General features: G+C 39.4%; 1 protein-coding gene across 1 annotated transcript in view; it reads left to right on the forward strand.

Moving 5' to 3' along the window:
- csmd2 (CUB and Sushi multiple domains 2) overlaps nucleotides 1-21,609 on the forward strand; it is a 162,206-nt gene that overhangs the window by 21,764 nt on the left and 118,833 nt on the right. The window contains exons 3-7 of the mRNA XM_039605940.1: nucleotides 8,096-8,208; nucleotides 10,288-10,365; nucleotides 14,613-14,700; nucleotides 15,586-15,710; nucleotides 19,874-19,995. Of these exons, the coding sequence (XP_039461874.1) occupies nucleotides 8,096-8,208; nucleotides 10,288-10,365; nucleotides 14,613-14,700; nucleotides 15,586-15,710; nucleotides 19,874-19,995 (526 nt within the window). The remainder of the gene's footprint in view (nucleotides 1-8,095; nucleotides 8,209-10,287; nucleotides 10,366-14,612; nucleotides 14,701-15,585; nucleotides 15,711-19,873; nucleotides 19,996-21,609) is intronic.

The raw sequence follows: 21,609 nt of genomic DNA on the forward strand, positions 1-21,609 counted from the left end.
CAATTATCATTGCCACTTTTAAGAGTGACCTTGGAAACTCATTTGTTTTTACCCTGTTAAAGATCCAGTACCCAGAGGATTATACCCACTGCACTGATATTGCTTTGCACCGTGTCATGTGAGTGATTGGTATATGGGTGTGCCTGTCTTTAACAACCTTCCTTGTAAATGATGGTAAGGTGTCATGTCAAGTGGATTTGGCAGAAATTAAAGGGGAAGAGACTGACAGTGTCTCTGTTTGTCTTTAGTTTATCTTAGCCAGACAAGTAATTTGGGCCCTTGTAGGTCATTTTGGTGAAGTTAAGCATTCAATAATCTTAGCCATTAAGCTCTGTATGGGTTTCTCTCAGGACTGTTTCAGAGTCCATTCAATAGCTCTTTGTGACTTTGTCTACACCTGTCTTGACTTTTTGAGAAAGAGTAATAAATCTCATTGATGCTGGGATCAATTGTTGAACAAGCTGCACTAAATTTTTTACTTGCTCAAATTGACTTTGTGCTGTTGATCCATTTTTCCTTCACATTTCTTTGGCTTTTTTGCTGTTTTAAAAAAAAAGACCCAAACTACCTAATTTTTAAGAAATGAGAAGGTCATGCTGCAACACTTTATACTCAAAACCCCAAAATTTCCTTACTGGGATAGAAAAACCTTTAAACCTCTTCACCCGTAGTTTTTTTGTAAATACTGCAGCATTTTAATACATTTCCATAAAAGTACTTCCAGTTTCTGTGTTTCTTTGACATGGCAGATAGTGCAGGCAGTTCACTCCATGACTTGGCCAACTGGCTTCTTAAACAAATAGAATATTACATAGAAGAAATGATCAAAACACATAGGGAGCGAAAATATTTATAATCCCAGCAGTGTTGAGCATCAAACTTTTAACAGAGTTAAAAAGCAATGTAGAAATTATAATCAGATCTTTCAATAGGGACGTGATAAATAACTAAATAACTCCAAGAAATCAGAAATGAAAATCCATTAATATAGGGGATATCCAAAAAATACAATCATGGGTCCCGTGGCTGTTCCAGCATGCATGTGTCCATGTGTGTGGTGCATTGAAAGGTCTGAAGATGTCATTTGGAACTCAAATGCGAATCCATTCATATCAAAGCTACAGCTGTGGAAAACATTTTTGAATGATATTCTAATATTTTGGAATGGAACAGTAGAAGAACAATTGATCTGTTTCCAATGTGAATTGAGGTAGTTCTTTCTGGAAATTTACAGTGGATGTGATCAGATGACCTCAGCACCATTTATTTTGTTGGCCTAACGACCTCTAAACCAAGATGGAAGCATTTCTGCTTCCGTCTACAGGAACCGCATGGAGTGCAATAATTCATTACAACAGCAACCACCCGAGATCACTTTGAAAAACAACATACCTCAAGGGCAAGTTTTTCATCTCGAAGTGAAAGAGATTAAGTATGCAAAACATTTCACTGAACTCGAGTGAAAACATGAAGCTCTTCTACCCAAAGAGGGCAGTCTGTCAAAGTTGCTGAGATGTTTTGGATCACAACACTAAACACAATGACATCCACTGGACTAAATTATGATCTTAGTTAAGATTACTTCTAAGCTTCAGCCAGAATACTCTGTAGGTAGAGTATCACTTCCTAGTACAACAAACCTTGGTGTGTTTGTGTAGCTTATCTGCGTCTAACCGTTTTTCCCCACTCGGTGACACACCTGCCAGGGAGCTCTGGTAATTGGTGATTCTGTTCTGAGACGTGAATCTAGAGACACCGGCAACCACCGTGAATTGTCTACCACGGGGCAGAGCACACAACACTGAGGGATATTTAAAACTGCTGGCTAAGTGTAAACGTAAACTCTGTAAAGTAATAATTCACATCAGCAGTAATGACACCCGGTTACATCTATAAAATTTATATTGAATTGGTGTGCAACTTTGCCAAAACATTGTCGGACACCAGTTTTCCCTGGTCCCTCCTCAATTGTTGTGATTTAGCAATGTATAAATAACTTGAATTGAGTTGAAATTATAATTTTGATATCATAAAAAAAGATCTGTATGAGATTGTGTAGTGAATTAACCCGTGACTCTTTAAACTAAAGCGCTCTATAACAGCTGCATCATTTTCGTTTAGCACCATACTGGGAAAGCTCCATCCATTAATCATATGGGGTCATCACAGATATAGTCCAACTTCCCCATACATACTGCACACTGCAGGTGTGTCATGTTCAGCCACATGAAGTATCCTACTCGTAAGTTTTAAAGCCTTGACCTATTTAAACAGTGAATAAAAAATATAAAATCAAAGTGCAAAGGAAAGTGTCATTGATAGTGTGGAATTTGGAGTACAGTCTGGCGTACTTAGACCTCATCTGACCTTGAATTACCTAATGTTGACTAATTTTGACTCTTCAGAACAAGTTTGTGTTCATGAAAATGAAATAAAGTGAAACATTTCTGCCCGTGGACACAACTCAGGAGATTATCACATGCTGTATTGTCCTCAGACCTATAGTTAGATTCAAAATTTATGCTGTTTTGGCATGCTCTCAACTGATCATATGGGTCCTGCCTCACAGTAGAAATAGACAGGGGCGATAAGGTCCTGTTAACATCTGCACAAACTTATTATTAGTCCAAATTCCTGCAGTGTGAAAGAGGCTATTGTTTGATGTGAATACCATGCCCCTGGGAGAAAAATGAGTTCATACCTCCCTAGCTTAAGACTTGTACTTGTGTGGCTGCTGAATAACCCTCTTCTTAGATGAAAGAAATAAATCATCATGGCAGAGTAGCTACTTAGTTTTTAATTTGCATGGGTACCAAAATTAGAAAAATACATCCTCAACAAAAGCACACTTGCCTTTTAGTCCTGTCTTTGAAAAACAGATTTCGGTCTGGATTTGAATGTGTGTTTGACGACCGGTTATGAACTGCAGGATATTTGGTCAAATGGCAGTTTTAGCGTTATCTCCAACCTCGTAATTGTAAAACGACTTAAACACTGTAGGTGATTTGTAGAGCGCTTTCAGATAAGCCTGAAAAATGAAAAATCTGCAAATATACAATGAGGAGAAGGAAGCAAAAATGAAGGCTAGTGCGTTGTTCTTCCCAAAAGAAAATTTCTTGCAATCAGTTTCCATATCATATGTTATGTGAGGGTTGAAAATGAGTTGTGGGAAAAGAAAGAAAAGAATCCCTCAGGAGATTTAACAAGACTCTCTGATGGGGCCAGAGGTCTGCCCATAAATATTACATGAGGGCCGAGGGAAGAGAAAGGAAGTGTTGGTGCAAGGAATCTACAGATAAAGTAGGCATGTTGGCGCTGATGGGTCTGCAGCTTTGCTTGGTCAGTGAATGTTTCAGTATACACTGCAACACCCTTTTTATCACTGAGCGCTCCAGTCCAGTTAAGCACACACCCATGAGACATGCTGTAACTCTCCCAAGGGCTTCTCTTTGTGCTTTGGCTTTAACTTCTAGTGTAAGGTTGATGTTCTTTACTGCCTGGGTGCTTGCTGTTTGAAGAAATGAATGGACAGCATTGAGGATTCTTTGTTGTTTGGAGCGGGGGTGGTTCGGTTAAACCACCAGTATATCTGCTCAGAGGAACATATAAAGGTCATAGCTACAGCTCCACTGCCAGAGCTTTAATACTACCATTCTAGACTTAAGGGACATCCACACTGATTAGTTTACCTCAGGATACAGGATGCTATATGGATGTAATTTTCTAATGTGCATTAGAGTATGTATAGTGACTGTCAATGAGGGAGAAAGAGAATTTATCAATATCTCTACTTGTATTCAGAGTTGGAAGTGTGGGTACAAGCATGTGTTTTCCACATACATCTGGATAGGCTGACCTGTGTTATAATTCACATAGCCTCATTAAAATGCTGAAAGTTTTGGCTGTAAAGTCACTGTGACCCCTCCCAGTCTGCTATAAGTGCCTGGACCTGCATACTGAGCAGAGCTCTGATTGATCTGCCTAAGTAGGTGCAATTAATGGGAACGTTCTTCACACACACATACACACAGGCACGCATGTATGGTCATCAGATAATATAGCGGAGCGAATTCATGCACTGAAAGACGCTTTAAAGCGTTTGATCCTAATGTGCAGCTAGTGACCTTTGGCACCCAAACTCCGCCCATTTACTGATTGTGCATAGAGCAATTTGACACTTTGGCCCCAGAACAGAAAACAGATGACATGAAACGATGAATATAAAGCAGAAAAAAAAAGATCAATTTCACTGGAAAAGGTTGCTGAATTGCCTGACGACGATGACCTTTGTTCGAAACCTTGAAAGGCATTAACAATTTAATAAGTCACATCACATCAATATGGAAAGCACCTCTGTGCTAGTGTTTTGTAATTGGATTTGACTGGACCTGCATATTTCTAAGACCTTCAGTCATAATATTATCGTGAAAATACAAGTCTAAGCAACAGCATTATGCATACACAACTTTAGGTACCTTTAATTGGATGTCGCCTATACATTTCTGGTAAACTGTAACTTATCAGGCTTTTTAGAAATGTTGATAACATTAATTTAAAAGATAGCAACAAATAAATACTGTTTATCAGGAGCCGCTGTGTCTCAGTGTAATGTTCGAAGGTCAGTCCCCACAGTTACCACAGTTAAGTGCAAGACATACCCCCCCGCCTCCCCCTGGATTCCTCTATCACCTTGCCTTGCTCCAAAATACATTTCTTGGACAATCATCAAAAGACTGACTCAGACTCAGGAGCTTTGGGGCCTGGAAATGGAAACTTATTTAGTACTGCACTCTCAGGACAATTCCACATAAAATCTAATATGGCCGGAAAGAGAGCGAGAGGTTGAAGTGAAAAGGAGCTATAGAGGTAGCCACATTACCCTTGAGGAGACCTCCATGAGGACTTTTTGCGTTGCCTTCTACTTTCAACTTAAAACATTAAGTTTTTGAACAAAGCAAAGGGCATGCAGTGAAAGGCAGGTGTGACTTTGGGTTGAAATGATTTTTATGGTCAACGCCTCATTCTGTATTTATTGATTTCTTAATCTCTCAGTCTATCCAGTTATCCTCTGCTAGAGCTCTTTTTTAACTTTAGTCTAAGGTTTAGTGTTGCATGCTAATGAAACTAAACCTGATTGCACTTTAATCTAAAGTTTTGGATAAGTGCAGTGACCTCCAACACAATAGAGGAGTTTATATTAAATCTGGCATTTGGAGGCCTTTGGGCATAAATGTGAGTTGGGTGTTCATTTCCTGTAATTCACTGATATGAAATTTAGTACCCACAATGTTTCAGTGCCCAGCCTGGTGCTAAGAGCTGGTGGTGATTTGGAACTGTTCTTCTTAGTGGTGTAGCTTTAAACGCAAATGTGACAGACACAACATAAGGCCCCTCAATTCATTATCCATCCTCTTCTCTTCAGTGATAAAACCTCCCCAAAGGCATGCAGATACACTTTATCGGTGTTCCACTTGTTGCTGTAAATCATGGCCAGTCTCAAAAAACATGGTTTTAGGGTTGAGGCTCATTTTGATTGCTCTATGCAGACTTTAGACCACAGTGTAAGGAGGGAAAAGGAATAACCCAATGAGATGATCCCAGTGTGTATAGTACTGGACGGGGCATGTGATTGAATTGCGTTGTGGCATATCAATGGATTTAACTTTGTTTAAGCATCAAATATGACCCCCTCTGATATAAATATTTTTTCCCTTAATAGCATGTTAATATGGTGTCCTTTATAAGCTCATGAGTTAAAAAAAAAGCAGTCACTGGCATGGCTGAACATTTCTGAAGAGCAATGCAATCACACAGCTAGGGTTTCCGTATATAACAAGCCTAAAAAATCCAATCTATCAACTTGCATGGTGTGGCGAACCTGTCAGAGCTAGAACTTGGAAACATTTTGTAGCATAAGCAAAACACTTCTACTTGTTAACATATTCAGGCTCAGAGTTTTACCCTATGTGCGCGCTGTTTCTTTCAGCTAGTTGTGTGAGTCTTTACTGGAATGTTGGTAGTACTCAAAATGACCATTTTATTTAGTTTTGCAACACAGGTGGGATGCATTGCTGGTCTAAAAAGTGGTAGTGCCAACGCAGCTGAGTTGCAGTCATGTGTGATGCTTTCACAAAACTTTTGTGTCACCAAATGTTGATATTTTATTAATTGGGTTAAAATCCTAGAGCGGTCATGTCATGCGCCATCATCCTGAGATAATGTTAGCCAAGCAAAGTTACATTTAATCGACTCTGCCAAAAAATATCCAACACTGGACACACTTAGCTTGACAAAACTAAAAACGTGTTGCATGCTTACAACCGCAAGGCGATTTATCGGGCGCACCCTTTCTGCAAACAGTTGGATACTGACTACAGTCACTGTCAGAGAAACTGTGGAAGGTTTGCAAATAACAGATGCAAACAGACTGCCAACAACAATGTCTTTCTAAATGAGTCTTTGTCAATGAGCCCATTCAAGAAGACTTTACTCAGCTGGTCTCCTGCTGATTGTATTCCGGTTATATTCTTATAGAACAGAAATGTTGATGAGTGCAGATGTAGTAGTTAAATGTGAATTCCTATCTATGTCGACAGCAACAGATGTGTGATTTTCGATGATTTATTGCAGTTAATTTGCTGTATGTTCAGAAACACATTGCATGTAATTGCCAACTTGACTGAATAGCAGACTGACTTTGTTTTATGACAGCATTTATGTCATTTTTGCTGGCAGTTTTAATGTGCTTGACGTGAGAAAACTTTATCTTATTGGAAAAAATGGAGACTGGCAAAGTTTAACTTTGAGGATATAACTTGCAGTTGAAAAAAAGGTAATAAATCACAACATATTGTATTGCAATGCTCATCATATCACAAAATCTTTAAAAAAATCATGAGTGAAGTATTGTGATAATATCGTGTACCGGTGTTTTAGTGATTCCCCCCTGTGGCATCTAGTTTAATTGCTCAGTTTAAATTTTGAAGTAATTTTCTTTTACTTTCTTAAGCGTTATATCCAGTTCTATTAATGGGAGAGATAGCTGGAGGTGCACCTTAGAATGTATCTACTCTAAACACTTATCTAGGTTGGTCAGATGAGTTGGACATCACTGGGAAAAATATATAATTTACAGTAGGGAAATTGGAATTTATGCAAACCCTTGTTCAAATGTATCTCTCGCTGTGTCGGTGCTCATACTGTATGTGTGTAGGAGTGCTTGTGAATGCTTATGTTAGTGTGTCTCAAGATAAAACATGATGTGCCCCCAAAAGGCTTTGGCTTTAACAACCGAAGAAGTGCTTGGTAAGCAACAGCCCTCATTAGCATACAGATCAGGAGGCACTATAAGTGTTTGTGAAGTGTAATTCACTATTGCTGTTCCAAAGCAATAAAGGGAGTGCATTTTCTCCGCTAATGTCAGCGCTGGTCTTTCCCGGTCCCATTTTTTACCAGGCTACAGTTTTGTTAAGAGTTGTTAACATTACAGCTCCCCTTAAGTCCCAGACCCTCCCTTTGATAGATCTTAAAGGTGTAACATTTTAACATCTGCAAGTCATGGCCAAATTAATTTTGAAACATTGCTATAATTACCATAAACAAACAAGACAATCACTGGGAAGACTGACAGGTTCTGCCAGCCTCTGCGATATATTGTCTGCCATTGGGCTTGGCTTTATTGGTAACATGATGGATTACATAATTGCGTTATGCCACAAAACAGAAGCACACTGTAAGCAGAGACACTTTCTTGCAGTGGCAGATATAACTTGATTTAGTTTTTATATATGTACTTGGTTGGCAGGGATTTATATGACAAAATAAATAAATAAGAAGACGCTTAAAATATCTGAAGTTGAGAAGAGATCCATTAGTTGAATTTGTATGCTGAAGAAGTATATCAGTGGCGATGCAGGTGCTGGAGTTACTGGTTCATACCTTGCCTTTAACCTAGAATAAATTCAGTGTGCAGGAGTGTTGGGATATGCAATGCATCACCTCTGTTTCCAATCTGCTACATTTGCATTTGCATGTTAAATCACTGTGGTAATACTCTAAAAGTCTATAGCTCTCATCTCTCTGTCTCTACCTACAGGTTTACTGGCCCGAACCTTCCTTCGCCCATCATTAGCAGCAAGAACTGGCTTCGACTGCACTTTACTTCAGATGGCAACCATAAGTTAAGAGGTTTCAGTGCCCAATACCAAGGTAAGACCATGAGAACTGTTCACATGTTAAAGACGGTGGCTCATTAGAGATTTTACTGAATAAATTATAGACCACTTTTTGTCTCCAGTTCAGGTCTGCTAAAAAGGCCTTTTGTCAGTGGCTACATGTCTGTGATATTTGATTTTAATATTTTAATATACTTCCTTGGTCATCCCAACAAAGAATCATTTATGTTTTTGGAGACCCAGAAAAATGACTGGTTAGTGCCATAATCAGAATATAGTTGTAATCCCCACATGAACTTCTGCCATTTTGGACACTTCATGAGCTTCTTTCTTATTTTATTCTATTCTCGGAGCCCATTTGCCACAGAATAGTTGTGAATGCTTTCAGGAAAAAGGAAAAAAAAAGATGATTACAGGAGCATTATTATGAGTGCCACATAATTGCACAGAAGCATACATGTGGACACACACACACACACACAAACACAAAATCCTTTTTGTACCAGGCATCCATTTCCTGTTCCATTACTCTTAGAGGTTCAGGGATCACCTTTGAGAAGGGATGAGCAGGGGAAAAGGATTAGCTTGTCCACCAAAAGAGGTGATCTCTAAGGGTCTCACCTCCAGCCATCTGCTGGAAATATCAGCGATGGAGGAAAATAAGATAGAAGAAGAGACAAATGAGGGAAGAATACGGAAAAGGGAGCCAGTGGGATTACAGGTTCAGTGGTAGATAAATATGTTTCGAAGATCGGAATGAAGCGTTAGACTAATACTTTAATTAGATTAAACACTCACACCACTGTTCCCATCCCTCACTCCGCACTACATATTCTCATCACGACAACTCCCATGATTCCACAGCAGCGGCTTGTTGGAGTGATAAAGTCACTGAATATCTTAATTGCCTCCTTTTTACCTTATTTATTTTTCTGTGTCCTTTATTTTTATGTAGGAAAATAATCAGCCACACCCCATCAAACCCAGCACCTAATAGCTTAGTCTTCTTACTTGAAAGATGCTTATACCTTTTTCTTTCTTCCTCTTTAATCAGTTTAACAAATCAAATAAAAGAGCTTTTTTATCATATTTTTTTTTCCTTCTAGACACATAACAAACAGAGTTTTTAACACATGACTCAGATAAGCTTTGAAGTAAACTGCAGCTGAAACAGAGGAAGGGATGAAAACACATTTGGAAAACAAGTGAAGTTCCATTGTCAGGGACCGTCAAAGTAATTAAACAGGACGACTGTGAAGGGGAGCTCAGATAATACTGATAGTGTTTTTGAAAATTGGCGAATAAATATGCATTTAAACAAGCCTCTTGTTTCTGATTACTTTTTTTTTAATCTCCATTGCAATTATCACCAAACTCAAACCATTTAAACTTCATCCTTTTATTGTATGGAAAAGAGTGTCTTTGGATGCCCTCGCATCCTGTTAATGAAACAATGATGTTATGCTAAGAACCCTTTTTTCCACAATCAAAAATATGGTGATTGTCAAAATCGCTTCCTGAATATGAACCACTGTAACAGGTGTGACTCTTATAAATTAACATAAATGTGTGTTGTAGATCTTTTCAGTCTTATTGTCGTTTTCAGATTTAAAAAGTTATCATCCATCCATCCATCCATCCATCCATCCATTTTTTTCTGATTATCGTCTTGTGCTGTGGGAGCTTTAGCTTTTCTCAGCTGACACAGTGCAAAAGGTGGTGTACCTTGAACAGGCTGCTAGTCTATCACAGGGCTGACACAGCGAGACAGACAACCAAACACGCTCTCTCACATCCACTTCCACACCATTTCCCACCAAGTCCAATTTAGACTCACCGATCAATCTAACAAGCATGTCTTAGGAGTGCGGGAGGACGGCAGAGCAGCTGGAGAAACTCACATGGGCACGGGGAGAACATGAAACTCCAAAGGGAAAAGACAACCAGGAGCTTTAAACTCAGAACCTTCTTCCTCTAACATTACAGTGTTTCATTAGTTTCACAATTGATTTGTAAATGTTGATTTGAACATAACTGCAGTGCCTTTTTTGAACTACGTGGGCTTCACTTTCTGCCATGTCACTCCAATCTCTCTTCTATGTTTTCTCTACAGTGAAGAAGATGACTGAACTTAAGTCCCGGGGTGTGAAGATGTTGCCCAGCAAAGACAACCACCACAAGATATCAGTGTGTAAGTTAAAGCCCTTAATTTTCCTTTTTTCTACAACCATAAGATTTTTTTTACATATGTGGTCACTGTGTTAAGTCCCCCGGACAAGTATTCAGCATATTCAAGTGTGGAATTAGGTCTATCTATCATAAAGGACATCTCTAATTTGGCATCGGAAAGATTAAGATGAAGAAGGCTGAGCTTATAGCAATATTTCAAAGTCTTTATGAATGTAAAGTCAGGGCTGGCAGTGCTCCCTCGCCACCAGCACCACTATTTTCTCACATCACTGCATTATTACGACATTATTCCTCGAAAACATTCACACATGGGCATGCTGAACATATCCTGGATTGTTATTGATCATCAAGTAGGCATTAACAGTAACCTGACAGCTTAACTAAAGGCTGACACAGCACACAGAAAAAATGTTTCCCTGTTAGTTTATGTAAAAGGTAGTCTACAGTATTGAAGTCTCAACAACTACCCAGCTGTTTGTTGTACTTGGCTATCTGACACAGGGAATATTTGATAAATATAAAAATAAAACAATTAGTCAACATTAGTCTTTTGTTTTTCCCAGTACAAAGGTAAAAATATAGGCCTGCAATCTTTTAGCACATATTCCCTGATTGAAATGCTTAGGGAGTTTTGTGCCTCCGCCCAGTCATTAAAATTAGGAACAAAGCACAGCCTTGCAAGCCTGTGCTTTGAATACAGGCATCAATGGACACCTAACTGCCTTCAACTTCATTACTACCCCAGGTTCCCCTCATCAAACACTTTTTAAAACTGTAATTAAATGTTACAGAAAAAGTGGAATAGATGTAAGTTTTTACTGCCCCCTCCGTGTCAAAGTTTGACCTGAAACTTATTAAAAATGTCACCTAATACTGCTCGAGGTCTTGTCCATAAAGCGCGATTTGATATCCGACTGTTTTTGGCCTGGAGTGCTAAAGAGGGCTGTGCTGTTCATCTTTTTAGTTGTAGCGGAGATGAAGACGGGGTTGAATAAGTCACTCCGTCATATAATTCTGAAACCAAAAACCGTAAAGACCCGAATGATGCACTAAAGGAGACTATCTGGGGTTTGATGTTTGCAAATTCAGGGGTACATTGTAGAGCTTTTTATTGATGTCAGCTCAGGCCACAGTTAAAGGATGACACATGCACTGTAACCAAAACCAGATGGAAAAAGTAGGTATGCTAACTGGTGTTTAAATGCGTAATCGTTTGTTCATAGTAAATTTTCTTACAAACACAAAAATAGGATGGTCAGTCATTTTACGTCATGTTCGAGATAAAAGGCTTGGAAAGCTGTTATATATTAACACTGTTTGTGGAAAGAGAAATCTATTGGCTGCGTGCTGAGAAAGCTGACAAGTTATGTGTATGACCAGTTGTTGCTGCAAAAGTGTCCTCAGGAGTTACTGGACTCCATCTGTCCAGGAAAGAAGAGCACAGAGCAACATTTTATCATCTCCAAATTGGGCCAGCCACACTCTCTTCTCTCTTCTACACTAAGATGTTTTGTTCAAGTTGGAATTTGTTTGTTAAGTTTTCAGGTTCTGCCTCTCTGCCTCTTTGCTTAGGCCTATATGCTGAATGTCTTTTGAATTAATGTAAATAGCCGCTAATCATTCCTCCCAGAAGATGAATGTCTGTGGATATGCTGACACAGCTGTGCAGCCCACTATACCCTCGATGATAGTTCAACGTTCAAACTCCTTACGCCCATTTGTAACCTTTAGATGAAATTCTCTCGAGTATTTTTATCACTCATTAACGGGCTAGTACTGTGTATTAGTTTAGTAAGTAAGTTATTGCCATTCATAATTACTTACTTGTATAAACTGTTTGGTGTTAGCAAAGAAATTTGTAAGGATGGTAAATGGTAAATGGCCTGTATTTCTATAGCGCTTTACTAGTCCCTAAGGACCCCAAAGCGCTTTACACAACCAGTCATCCACCCATTTACACACTGGTGATGGCAAGCTACATTGCAGCCACAGCCACCCTGGGGCGCACTGACAGAGGCGAGGCTGCCGGACACTGGCGCCACCGGGCCCTCTGACCACCACCAGTAGGCAACGGGTGAAGTGTCTTGCCCAAGGACACAATGACCGAGACTGTCGGAGCCGGGGCTCGAACCGGCAACCTTCTGATTACAAGGCGAACTCCCAGCTCTTGAGCCACGATCGCCCCGTTAGAGAATATACAGTACTGTGCAAAAGTCTCGAGCCACCCTAATAGTTCAATTCAATATTTTGCTTCCAAGGATCCAGACTTGTAATTTTAAAGTGGTCTTGAAAAAAATCTTTCCAGGCTTTCTGAAGCTCTTTTAAGTTTTTCTTTGAACATTGTCTGCTTTTTAACTCATTTTCTGTGTCATCTTTATGAAGTCATCTCACATTGGCCTATGAAGCACCTAACTCATGGGATCAAGCACCGTTGTCTACAGACGATCAAAGTTGAATCATGATAAGCTGAAATATGCCAAAGATAACACGATTTTGTCAGGTATTAAATTATATTTTTGCACCAGCAAGGTGATTCACAAAGAGCCTTTAGCTGAAACCTTGGCACATCTAAGCAGGTTAGCGCGGTTAGCTCGTTAACACGTTAGCACCGTGCAGCCCCATGCACAGGGCGATCCGCGTTAACTCAACTAACGGAGATTTGCAGCGTTGATTCGGTTATGGCGTTAACGTCATTTTAACGACATTAACGCTGACAGCACTACTTTTAATATAATAACATGTAGGAATTTGTTGACAAGTGTCCATCAGCTCAGCTATAAGCTAACACAAGGGACTCATGGTGTAATACCAGAAAGCATATAGACACTCTGAATATGCTGCTTGAATTCCATCAGTGGCAAACCTACTGTATTGTTTCATCAGCTAATCTGTCTGGCTTTTGAGAAGACGCCAGGCAAACCTGTCTCACATCTTCAAAGTCATTTTAAGGTTTCTCTCTCGCGCTACACTTTGGCCAGAAAAACAAGAGTAACTGCTGACTGTCAAAAGAGGCATAGACAAAAAAGACAGTCTGTGCTAGAGATGCACTTCACATTGCAAATGGAGAGCAGTAACTGCATTGGCCGTGTTTTCTTTGCCCTTTCTTCCTCTCATCGTGTGTTGGATTTCACTATGCGACAACCGATTTCGCTTTATTCAAATATCTGTAACATTAGCAACATGACAGCTATGAGTCACCTGTGTAGAGTGACACAGAGATGGATGTTTAAGGGTTTAATAACAACCTGTTGAACAAAAAGAGGAGCCTTGAGGTGGTAATTTCAATACTGCCTCAAAGCCATTTACCGTTTGTTTTATCCACTTCTTTCTCCCACACTGCTTTTAACCCTTATGTTTCATTTTTCTCTAATTTGCATTAATTTACCTTACTGTACTACATTTTTTCACTGCCTGGAGTTTGTATTTGAAAAACAAGCATTATGGTAAATAAAGTTCAAAATATTTCATTTTTTTCTCACAGAACTGTAACATAAATAACTGCAACATTGTTGGTATTTGTTATACTTTAACATAGTTTCAACCTCTTTTAGATTTTTCATTTAAATTTCAAGTGTTACTTATTTATTCTTTAATCTTTGAGTATTTCTGGCTTACTGCTCAGATTTTGCACCAACTCTTTATAGTTTATAGTGTATTTGTTTAATGATTTATTTTTAGTTGGATAAGATGAAAAGCATTATGCATAAGCCTGACATTTAAGCACATATTTACATACTGGCTTAATTTCCCTGACTTTTTAACATTGTTGCCCTCCTGTTTATTAAACAGTTATCACTTAAGATTAACATTAACCTATTAACATAGCTTTTTTCACCTTTGTTGGAAATTCTGTCCTGCGTTGCCACAGACCTGGAGTCTGGCCAATGAGCAGGTGTCACGCTCAGTGGACCCAGCAGAACTTTGACCCATCCTGCTCAGTCAGGGTTCTCCCAGCTCACTATGTTTACTTGACCCCCTGTCACACTTCACTTTCCAGTTTTGCACCCATTGACACAATTTAAGAACTGTGGACAAGGATAAAATTTATTTTCTAATGATAAGCATATTTGTTGCTGAGTAACTAATTTCACTGACACTTGTTACATTTTTGTACGTTCCTGTGCTTCTTTCTTTTAGTACAGTCAAACATGTGAACATAGTTCCCCCAGATGTTTGTAATATAGGTCCATATATATATTGATTTTGTCAGAATCTTTTTAATGTTTTATCTCTGTTTTTGCCCGTCAGTGTCTCAGATGGGTGTAGCACAGGGCCACAACATGTGTCCAGATCCCGGGATTCCGGATCGAGGAAAAAGAAAAGGTTCTGACTTCAGGTAAAAAAAAAAGAAACAAGCAGGTACATCAGTATATTCAGAGTAAATATAACTTTATCTGCAGATGAATAGGTTAACATTTCCTGAAGAAGAGCTGTCTGACTGAGACAATGCCATCATAGAAAATAGGTTTTGGTTAGCAAAGACTCTCATCTCTGTTATTTACCGTCCTTAAAGTCATGAGTTGACCCTAATAGGCTTTATCTCTGTCTTTATTCCCTACACTAGAAATGTATATGGGTTGTACAAAAAATGTAATCTAGTTCACTGCTTTCAGTGGTTCTTTAAATTATGAGTTTTTTCCTCTTTTCTCTCAATTTAGTTTGTCAGTAAAATTTACTATTTTAATAATAAAACAATCGACATTAGTCAGAGAACATTGCAATATTAGGACTGCAACGATAATCATGCTTTTTTTAAAATTCAGACTTATCCTTACTTCAGTCTACTATATCCTTATTAATGTTTTAGCTTCACGAAGTTTATTGAATTGAATTTAATGCTGTCACCAAATCATCTATTGTGCTCCAACATGCACCATATTACCTGATGCCACAGACAGCCCCAGAAACCAAACCAAATAGAGAAATGTGTACAGAGAAACAAATGTTACCAGTGGGATCATGGAGTTTTGTTCCTGTCTGAGCCATTTTCCCTATCAGTGGTCAGCGATAACACAGACAAATGGGTAACATCCATCTCTTGCTATGGGAAATCACAGGCGGAAAGGCAAAACAAATGTGTATTTTTTCCCACTAAACTTTTCTTCTTTATATTTATACCTCATCTGCAAATCCACTGCTGAATGGTGAATTGCACCGGGAGGGTTTGTGGTGCTGACGTGCTTCTTTTTTTTTTTTTTTCCTGCGTGCAACCTAACTGCAGGCGAGGAGCCACAGTGCATTTCTCCTGTGACGAGGGTTATGAACTGCAGGGCTCGAAGAGCATCACTTGTCTCAGAGTGACAGACAGCTACGTAGGCTGGAGTGACGATCGGCCCATCTGCAGAGGTAAGGATTGACGTGTCTTGTTCATCTTTTCACCTGTGTAATGGAGGTAGACTCAGTGTGACCTCTATTTATATTTCATACTCAAGTGCTCAAGTCGCTTTTGTGGGCGAGTCTGCTGTCATTTTGTACAGGTGCTCAGTCTCTCCGTATCATGATTCAGTATTCACCATTATGTTGTGACTGGCCTGACTTTGACCTTTGGCCGGCGTTTTCTCGCTTCCTGTTGTTTAGCCGTGCTGGCAAAGTGCTGCCCATCAATCATGTTTTCCTAACCTGTGGCCGTTTTGTGACAGGCCGGGGAAGGGATCAGAGATCTTTTTTTTTTAAATATTCTTTTTCCTGCTGGCGTTACCCTCATTTTTCATCTCACATGCAGCGCTCAATAAGATGACTTGATAAGAATTGATTTGGTAATCAATGATGGGTATATGTTTATTGAAACATTGTACATTGTTTATGTAACTTGAGAATCCACCATCATATATATATTTAAATCTGTTAGTGTTCCTGTAAATATAAAAGCAAACTGTGAAATTGGGAATATTTGATTAATTCAAGGTCTCTCCAGCCTTTAGTTGCTTTGAGTTTGTTTTTATTCTAAGATAAATTATGTAATATAAAAGTCTCACCTTTACTTTGAGCATCGGCGTAACTTTGTGCTGAACATTGGGGCGGTCAAGATCTCTGTCTAAGTAAATAAATAAATCTGGGTAAATTTCCAGATGATTAAACATGCAACTATTTTGCTGGTAATAACTGAAATGAGTAAAGAAAATCAACAGCCTATTTGTGCAAGATAATTCATAATTTTATTGGGGGGGTTATATTGGTTGGGTCTGATTAATGGGGGGGTCATAACCCCCCTAATCCCCCTGGAAATTACGCCCCTGACTTTGAGTAGGTTTATGCCAGTACGGCCAATACGCAGACAGGGTCAGGACTGTTTTTGAATCAAAAGGGGGATCGACACAATATTAGGCAAGTGGACATGATATTGAACTTTCATTCTTTCACAGATATTTTTATGTTTTAATGATAGCCGTGCATCTAAAATCTCTCTCACATGGTCAATTGAGTGACGATCCGGTGGCTGTGAAAGCCATAGGAGATGATTCACATCTTTTTCATAAACACAAAACCATTCAGTGAGTCCTTATTCCCAGAAAATAAGATAAAAATGTTTCATCATATAGGATAGAGAATATTGATTTGTAGTGGCTGAACAGAACCATCCCAGCAAAATGCCTCGCACAGCACAACAGAGCTACCAACGTTTTTCCTTTAATTTGTCACTAGACTTTTTACGCCACAAAGTCTCAGGATTCGCAAAACAACCTAAGACGTGGCGTTTAAATGGGAAAGCTGCATGTCACTTCAAAGTTGCTTCAAAAACATTACATTCAAAAGTTGTATTAAAAGTGGGTATATATTTCTTTCTCATCAGTCAAGACTGGAAATGGCCATAATTTGGAGAAGAATCATTGGCTTTCTTTATCTTTATGTGTGTGTGTGTGTGTGTGTGTGTGTGTAAAGAGACATTGACGTAACATCCACAGTCAGTCAGTGTAACTGCCCTTTCGATCGTCCTCATTTAACCTTTGGGACTGTGCCTTTGTTCTGGCTCCACATGTTTAAATAAAGATTAAACATCATCTAGGAATAATTGAAGATCTGTATCCTAAATTAGCATTAGTCATCATTAAATTGAACAGCACTATCATTAGCACAGGAAAAAACTTCATCTCTGGGTGCAGATTCATTCACTTTATAAAAAATTCATGGTTCCCTTTTCATTCGTACCTCCTTTCCTGCGCGCACCAAGCTGCGATTCTTTTTCCGTTGCGGATTTGATTGCCGCTTAGCCCGCTGCACTTTCATGTCTCTCGCCAAGTACACAGAGTAGGATGTATCAGACATAATGATCCCCGTGATTAAAAAAAAAATTGGAGAGAATGTGATGGCTTCAGTAGACTTCCTTTGTGCTGTATTATTTTCGTTAAGGTCACCCTCACTGTCAGCACAACTCATATTAATTACTCTACTCACCCCTTAACTTCGCCAAAGTTCTTTTAAAATTTTAATAGGGGTGATTTGGTGAGAGAGGGGTGGAGCATGGAGCCACGGAGTGGGGCTTGAGCACCCAAAGGACCTCGCTTAGACATAATTCATTAAAATCTGGGTAGTTGGCTAAGGCTCTTTCAAATACTTTCAGGTTCCCCTTCACATATGTACACACGTACACACTGCTTTCTTAAAGTACTTCAGTTTGAAGGGTGTTTAATAGTTGTGTTAAGCAGTCACCCTCGGGTATTGATAAGGAAAGTCACCTCGTCCTCTACGCTTGGTATGCTAACTGCTCATCTACTCTTTTCAGTCAGAATATCTAATTGTGCTACTTGATTCGTAATTAGTTGTTTGCATTTATTTGACAGTGTTCCCTGTAGATATGCAGCACTCGTCGCATGCATTTTGACTTATTTTGTTATTTTATTTAAGTTTGAAATCATCAAGTTTGTTTTCCTTAATGTGTTATTTACAGAAGATGACAGTATTTATAAAATGGGTCTTTCTCCAGTATATCTTTAGACCTGTGGTAAAACTCTGATTTACGTGTTTTATTGAGTCTTTCATTAGTCTGCTTTTTTCATACTGCCACACTAAATCAAGTCGAGTATTCAGAGGGAGCCTTGCAGTTTGTCACAACGTTGGTTTGTAATTTCATGTTATGTTTTTTTCATCACGTTATCATTACCAACCACTTGCCAAACATCTTCATCTTTTCAAAGTGCTGCTTGCCTCTTGTGCTCGTGCAAGAGGCAGAGCATGCAGCACTTTGGCGGAGGAGCAACAGCGGCAATAGTGCTTCATCTGTGACTACACGGGATGTGTTGAGGCGCAATATCCAAAGTAGGTCACCTGTATTTTAGCGGTGCTCTAAGCCTAACATCCATCCAGTATAGTTATGCATGTAAAATGGAAGGAAATATGCTCGAGCTGTACAAATGCACATGTGCCATACAATCACAACCCCAGCCGTTAGTAGCAGTATGCGGGCATCTGGACTGAATTAAAAAAGAGAATATCTGTTGAAAAATACAAAATGGGACTCAGACACCTTATTTGTACAACCTTAAAAAAACAGTTAACTATGAAATACACACAATGCAAAATGAAAATTGATTATTCAATATTTGAAGGCTGGGTTTAAGGCACAACCAGTAGGATTAGTTGTTTGATGCAGATTTCAGTGCTGTCCAAAAGTCTTGAGCCAATTAAATATAACTGTTGACCTTCATCAAATACCTAATGAAGGTAAAGTGGTACTGAGTAAAAGTTCTCCAGGTTTTCTAAAGGTCTTTCAAAGTGTTTCTCTGGAGATTGGCCTTCACTCATTTTCAGTCCAGTCCTTGTACGAGGCCATGATTCATAGGCCACCTAACACTGACCTATGAATCACTGAAGCATAAAAAAGCACCAAACTCAAGAGATGATGTGTTTTCTCTACATGTAACTGTCAACTGTAGCAAAAACACTGAATTTGTTCCCATTTTTTTAGTTAAAATAAATCTAAAATACAACTAAAAAACTAGAAAAGTAGTGCACAAAAGACAAGTCAGACAGATAAAAAGTATCTGAAAGTCATGTCCTTGAGAAAGGGGGGGATTGAGCAAAGACAAGAACTGAGAGATACATCTGGCCCTTCAGTTCACCCATCAGCTGTTTGGTGAAGTCTCATCAGAGATGATCTCAGTGGGAGGGTGGCTGTCAAGAAGACACTTGAGAAAAAGGTGGAGGTCTGCCAAATTACACAAGAACTTGACTGAAAATGAGTGGAAATAGGTTTTATCGAGCTATGAATACAAAATTGAATTAATTTTTTGGGCTCAAATTAACCTCAGTATGTATGGAGGAGGTTAGGAGAGATGAACGGCAGAGTGTTTACAGTCATCTTTAAAACACAGTGGAGGCTATGTCATAGGTTTGGGGCTTCATTTTAGCCAGTGGTGTTGGATAATATTACAGTCATCATTTGGAAAGCATATGAATGGAGGAATGGAACAAAAGGCAAACAACATTCAGTTTATCTTCTCTGATTTATGAACAGAAAGTACGTATTTAAACTGTCATTGAACATGTGTCCCTCTCTCTGTCTTGATTTTTAGCACCAATGTGTGGAGGCCTGTTGAGAGGACCCAGTGGTGTCATCACATCTCCGAACTACCCAGTTCAGTATGACAACAACGCCAACTGCACTTGGGTCATCACGGCGACAGACACATCCAAGGTAAATGTCATTAAACACGGAACTGAAGCAACAATGCAGGGTGTTAACTTTGCTTTGCCGCTGTAAGCACAGATTTCCAGCGGTGCCGTAAGTGGTATCTTTAGCTGCCAGCTGCCTGATGAGTTTGCACCTTTTTAGGGAGGAGCTCCAGAGGAAGCGCTTCTCTGACACAGATGACTCATTTTATGCTTTTGATAATTGCTACAGGACACTTTAGGGGCTGTTCAACACACCATGTGACAGGAGCTTTCTTATTGAAAAATGTGAGCGATAAGGAAAATGAAAGGTGGGCAAAGAGCACTGGAAGCGAGCCAGCAAAAGACAAAGCGAGTTGTTAGAAACACCTGTGGTGAGGGAGAGAAGGAGTGAGTAAAATGGACAGGAGAGTAATGGAGAGGTTTTGAGAGCATGCTTGGAGGATATCATGAAAGTGTCACAGCCATTCTGTTCAGACCATTGACTTTGGAGTTGTGTTCAAGGCCAACCAGCTGCTATCCTGCCAAATATCCTTCTCTGAACTCAAACAAAATGGTTTTACAAATCCGTTCTCTTATTGCACTGCGCCGGATAGAAGAGAGGCTATGTAAGGTGAGAGGCAAGGCAGGACAGGGAGTCAGATCTAATATGCCCCCACACAACTCCACCCTTTGCTTGCATGTATACAAACACAAACAAACATTGACACCCTTGGGTATACCCAGGAGGCAGCCTGCTGGAACAGACACCAGTACTTTAGGCTGCCTCTTGCTCTGTGACTGGTTCAGATGAAGATGGAGAGAGACTGCTCTTTCTGTTTAGAGACGTAATGGGCTTCTATTCCTGCCCAGCCAGAAATGTTAGGTCAGCCAGCAGACTGAGGCAGAACCGCCTCAGTCTGAAGGGGGGTGGGCGAGCCGTTACAAAGCTCTGCTAGACCTACCAGCTTCATGATATGATAAGTAATTTGGGTTTTTGTCAAGTGGTGCTACTTCATAGTTTCCCAAAGATACTAAAGGCAGCTGTTTGAAGCTGGCAGTCTTCATGTGTTTATCCATTTATGCCAGAAAAAGCCAAAAAGTGGCCCCAACTTCCCAGACTTAGAGCAAGTTACACAGAGCTATCCTCTGGACCTGACGAAGCTCTGAGACAACGTAAAATAACAATGTGCTTTGAAAAATCGACTGAATACAGGTACTGTTTTTTTTTTTTCTTTTAAAGCAAATGATCTCTACAGAAATTAGTTTTTTTTTCTTATTAATATGCTACTTATAATGTTAATGAACTCATTTAAATATATATTATTTTTAAAAGCACTCTCATGTTGTCATTACTGCCTAAAACCTATGCACATAACTGTGTGTGTCTGGTTTGTGGTGGAAAAATGACCCACAAGGATGCTGCAGTATTAACCAGGAGCAGGGTGTATATAATAGTTTAATAAATAATCAGTGTTCGGGCAGACATTCAGAGCTGGGGTTTCTTTACTTAAGTCAGAGCAGCAGACTTACAAGGGATTTACAGCTGACTTGACAGAAGCAGAAATACAGGCAACGGAGCTGCTGTAAGGTTTTCTTCCAGTCCACAGATGAACTAACTGTGCCCTCTATATATAATGCTTAGTTCAACCTTGTTGGA

Source organism: Oreochromis aureus, linkage group 22 (assembly GCF_013358895.1).
Source record: "Oreochromis aureus strain Israel breed Guangdong linkage group 22, ZZ_aureus, whole genome shotgun sequence".
NCBI lineage: Eukaryota > Metazoa > Chordata > Actinopteri > Cichliformes > Cichlidae > Oreochromis > Oreochromis aureus.